Here is a 5,066-nt window from a genome sequence, read left to right on the forward strand (position 1 = left end):
CTTCCATGTTCAAGCGATTCCTGTGCCTCAGCCTCCCAAGTAGCTGGGATTATAGGTCCACACCACCACGCCCGGCTAATTTTTGTGTTTTTAGTAGAGACAGCCTCACCATGTTGGCCAGGCTGGTTTTGAACTCCTGACCTCAGGTGATCCGCCAGCCTCGGCCTTCCAAAGTGCTGGGATTACAGGCGTGAGTCACCGCGCCCGGCCAAATAAAATAAAATGTTGAAGCAAATTCAGGACTACCCCTCCTCCAAGTCTTCTGTCCCCTTTGGGCGCCCAGGTGAGCGGGGGAGGGGCTGGGGGAGTAATAACATCAAAAGAGCGCCTTTTCCTCCCTTATTCCGAGGAGACTTCCCTGGGCCTGACTCCCGGTCCTGTCCCCAGCGCCCCGCGGCCTCTCGAGCCCCTTCAGTGACCAAGATACAGAGATCAGAACGCCTTTGCGCCGCCCCAGGTGCCCGCCCCTAGCTGGCTCTGCTTGGGCCGCGAGGGAAGGTGAGGTCGGGGGCGGAGCCGGGGCGTGACAGCCGGGGTGTGTGTCCGCCGGGCTTGGTGCCTCCGGTGGCCCTGCAGCACCGTCCCACCTCTGCCACCCTCCGATGGGGCCGCTACCTGTGTGCCTGCCAATCATGCTGCTCCTGCTACTGCCGTCGCTGCTGCTGCTGCTGCTTCGACCTGGCCCCGGGTCCGGCGAGGGTGAGTGAGGAAGGGGCTTTCCCGGAACTCAGGCGTTCCGGGATTCCTCCAGCCCTTCCTAGGGATCCAGCAGCCCTGCCTCCCATCCCTCTCCAAGTTCCTAGTTGCCCTAGAGCCCCCAGCTCGCTCTTCTAATGCTCACCCACACGATGCGCCCCAGCCTTCTGCAGGGCCCCCCACTCACTCCTCCCAGGGACCCAGAACTAGCCCAGTCCTTCCCCAGGGGCACAGAGTCCTCTCCTGGCTCCCTCCCCTAACCGGCTGTGACCCTCTCCGGCAGCCCGGAAGCCTCCCGGTTGTCCTGATCTGGGGTCCGCGAACTTATCCTTCATTCCACCTGTCCCTGAGATGTGAGACACCAGAGGGTGGGAGGAGCAGGGGCAGAAAGGGCCGTCTTGGCAGTGGGAGAAGAATATATTGTGCCCCTGTACAACAAACCCCTGTGACCAAAAAAACAAACAAAACAAAACAAACAAACAAACAAAAAACAAAAAATAGAACATACTGTCCCTATCTCACTATCCATCCTTTGGGGTCACTGTAGAGAGGTCCTGTGGGTGACTGCCCATTTCTGGGGTGCACAGATACATGTACCCGCAGAGTACTATGCAGACGCCACCAGCACACAGATGCGCAGGCACAGGACCAGCCCCAGACTCACCTGGCCCTCAGGTGTGCGGCTCCCACAGGGAAAAATACTGAGATACCGCTAGGGGGACACACGCACACACAGCTCGAGACAGCACTCAGGACAATTCAGATGCACCGTGTACACAAACACACACACACACACACACACAGAGAGAGCAGCACAGACACACATATGTGCGCATAGACCCTGGGGTCACAGGATGCACAGACAACCCTGGCCCTCCCCCGAGGAGGCTGCAGCGGGCAGACAGGGCAAACAGACCCCAGCGTGACCTGCCACACCTATGTTGGCACAGAGGGAGTGTTTTGCTTGGTTATAAGCACAGTGCTCATGCCTGCCCCATGCCTAGAACCCTCCCTCTATAGGGCTGTTGCTAGGGCACTGAGATACCAGAGAGTGGTCAGGGACGGTGGCAGGGGAACCTTTGGGGACAGCTTCAGGGTACGGTGTTGGGACTGGGACATTGTCAGGGTGCTCAGACAGGGCGTGTTCCCTGGGTCTTGGTGCATTTAGAGGACAAGGGACCATTTCTGGAAGCTCACTGTGTACCAGGGCAGCTTATATCAGAGCTCAGCTCTTTTTTTTTTTTTTTTTGAGACAGAGTCTCACTGTTGCCCAGGCTGGAGTGCAGTGGTACGATCTCGGCTCACTGCAACCTCCACCTCCCGGGTTCAAGTGATTCTCCTGCCTCAGCCTCCCAAGTAGCTGGGATTACAGGCGTGCACCACCATGCCCGGCTAATTATGTATTTTTCGTAGAAACAGCTTTCTCCATGTTGGTCAGGCTGGTCTGGAACTTCTCACTTCAGGTGATCTGCCTGCCTCGGACTCCCAAAGTGCTGGGATTACAGGCATGAGCCACCGCGCCCAGCCCCAAAAGCGTTTTACATTTTCTTCCTCTTTGATTCATCTTTGTCCTCCAACATAAATATGCTACTTTTTCCACTGATAAAAAGACAAAATGGAATTTCAATCTGGCCTGGACTTCTCAAAAAAGTCAGTGTGATGAAAACTGTTCTAGATAAAACAGAAATGAGACTGGGCATGGTGGCTCATGCCTGGAATCCCAGCGCCTTCGGAGGCCAAGGCAGGAGAATCACTTGAGGCCAGGAGTTTGTGAACAGCCTGGGCAACATAGTGAGACCCCATATCTACTAAAAATTTAAAAATTAGCTGGGCATGGTGGTGCATGCCCGTATGTCTGGAGGCTGAGGCAGGAGGATCGCTTGAGCCCAGGATTTGGAGGCTGCAGTGAACTGATTTTGCCACTGCACTCCAGTGTGGGTGACAAAGTGAGACCCTGTCTCTAAAAAAACAAAAGAGAGACAAGATGATCAGGATGAGCACAGTGGCTCATGCCTATAATCCCAGCACTTTGGGAGGCCAAACCAGGTGGATCATATGAGGTCAGGAGTTCGAGACCAGCCTGGCCAAGATGGTGAAACCCCTTTCTACTAAAAATACAAAAATTAGCTGGGTGTGGTGTCGCACGCCTGTGATCCCAGCTACTCGGGAGGCTAAGGCAGGAGAATTGCTTGAACCTGGGAGGCAGAGGTTGCTGTGAGCAAGATTACACCACTGTGCTCCAGCCTGGGCAACAAGAATGAGTCTGTGTCTCAAAAAAAAAAAAAAAAAAGATGATCAAACACAGTGCGTCAACCTCCCAGAGCTGTATAAACCCTAACCCTAACCCAGGAAGCAGGCAAGCCTGTGTGCGAGTTTCCACTCTATTGCTGGTACCACTCGGCTCTGGCAACCCCGAAGGCCACCTTCCCCTGTTGTCACTGTGTAAGGAGGAAGGAGCACTGGTTTGCAAGTCAGAAGCCTGGGTTGAAGCCTCTGCTCGGGTTCCTGCTGGCTGTGGGAATGTGGGGTTACCTTTCCCGGCTGGCCTCGTTTCCTACATGTCCAATGCAGGGGTTCCAGTCACATGCATTGGGCACCATTACATGTCCAAGCTGTGCCAGGATCTAGAAAAATGGCTGGGCTCAGGCCAAGGGGCCTTCCTGTCTGGCAGTGAAAATAAGAGGAGATACCAAGGGCCCTGAGTCTGATTCTGGAGGGGAAGTCATGAGCACAGGGCAGTGCCAGGGCCCGGGAGCTGCCACAGAGGAGCCCACCTTGGTGACAGACACCTGTAGGCGCATCCGTGATTCCCAGTGCCCAACACAGGGAACTGGACAAACGTTTCATGCACGACACTTTCTCCCCTTCTTGGCGACCTTGAGGACCTTGATTATAATAGTTAGCCTTTTTTTTTTTCTTTTTTTGAGACTCTTGCTCTGTCACCCAGGTTGGAATGCAGTGGCAAAATCTTGGCTCACTGCAACCTTCATCTCACTTCAGGTTCAAGTGACTCTCCTTCCTCAGCCTCCCTAGTAGCTGGGATTACAGGCATGAACCACTATGCTCGGCTAATTTTTGTGTTTTTACTACAGATGGGGTTTCACCATGTTGGCCAGGCTGATCTTGAACTGCTGACCTCAGGTGATCTGCCCGCCTGGGCCTCCCAAAATCTTGGGATTACAGGTGTGAGCCACTGAGCCCAGCCGGATTATAATAGCCTTTTCATGCACCAGGGGCTTTATACTCATTATCTCATTTCATTCATATGAGTTGAAGTCAGTTTATCCCCCATTTCACAGATGAGGAAACCAAGGCCCAGAGAGGTTAGGAATTTGTCCAAGGTCACACAGCTAGGAAGTAGGATTCAAACCCAGACAGCCAGGCTGTAACACCTAGGCTCTTCTCAGGCTCATGCCCTTCCCAGGGGTCTGGGAAGCCCTGACCTGCAGCCTGTCACCTTTGTTTACCCCCCAGCCTCCAGGACATTACGTGTGCACCGGCGTGGGATCCTGGAACTGGCAGGAACTGTGGGTTGTGTTGGTCCCCGAACCTCCATCGCCTATATGAAATATGGTTGCTTTTGTGGCTTGGGAGGCCATGGCCAGCCCCGCGATGCCATTGACTGGTGAGTGCATGCCTGGGACCAAGCCACAAAATCCCTCACACTCTGGGGTAGTCAAGGCTTATGAGGAAGTACCCAAAACTGAAGCTGGGGTTTGGTCCAGGGAGATCCCAGTGTGCAGTACTACTTTGCAGGCAGGCAGAGGCCTCTTGGATAACATGGCCAGTGAAGCCAGATCTTGGTACCAGCTGCCCCTTACCCTGGCCTTGAGCTGATGACGTTGCCTTAAAAACTTGGCTAGGAGTGGTGGCTCACTCCTGTAATCCCAGCACTTTGGAAGGCCGAGGTGGGCAGATCACTTGAGGTCAGGAGTTCAAGACCAGCCTGGCCAATATGGTGAAACCCCATCTGTACTAAAAATGCAAAAATTAGCTGTGTGTGGTGGCAGGCGTCTGTAATCCCAGCTACTCAGGAGACCGAGGCAGGAGAATTGCTTCAACCCAGGAGGTGGAGTTTGCAGTGAGTTGAGGTTGCACCACTGCATTCCAACCTGGGTGACAGTGCGAGACCCTGTCTCAAAAGAAAAAAATAATAAAAATATAAAGTGACCAGGTGTGGTGATTCACACCTGTAATCCCACCACTTTGGGTCGAAGCAGGAAGATCACTGGAGACCAGGAGTTTGAAACCAGCCTAGGCAACATAGTGAGACCCTGTCTCTATATTAAACACACACACACACACAAAGGAAGCCAGACTATGCACTAGGAACTGCCCTGGGAATCCCTTTGCGTTCTCACAACAATCCC

At 53.8% G+C, this 5,066-nt stretch overlaps 1 protein-coding gene across 1 annotated transcript; it reads left to right on the forward strand.

Moving 5' to 3' along the window:
• The first annotated feature begins 513 nt into the window (after positions 1-513).
• LOC739070 (group 10 secretory phospholipase A2) lies at positions 514-4,398 on the forward strand. The gene is made up of 2 exons (XM_054668940.2): positions 514-699; positions 4,171-4,398. The coding sequence occupies exons 1-2, from the start codon at positions 603-605 to the stop codon at positions 4,323-4,325; spliced, it is 252 nt and encodes an 83-aa protein (XP_054524915.1). The 5' UTR covers positions 514-602; the 3' UTR covers positions 4,326-4,398.
• The last annotated feature ends 668 nt before the right edge of the window (positions 4,399-5,066 follow it).

This window comes from Pan troglodytes, chromosome 18, assembly GCF_028858775.2.
Source record: "Pan troglodytes isolate AG18354 chromosome 18, NHGRI_mPanTro3-v2.0_pri, whole genome shotgun sequence".
Classification (NCBI taxonomy): Eukaryota; Metazoa; Chordata; class Mammalia; order Primates; family Hominidae; genus Pan; species Pan troglodytes.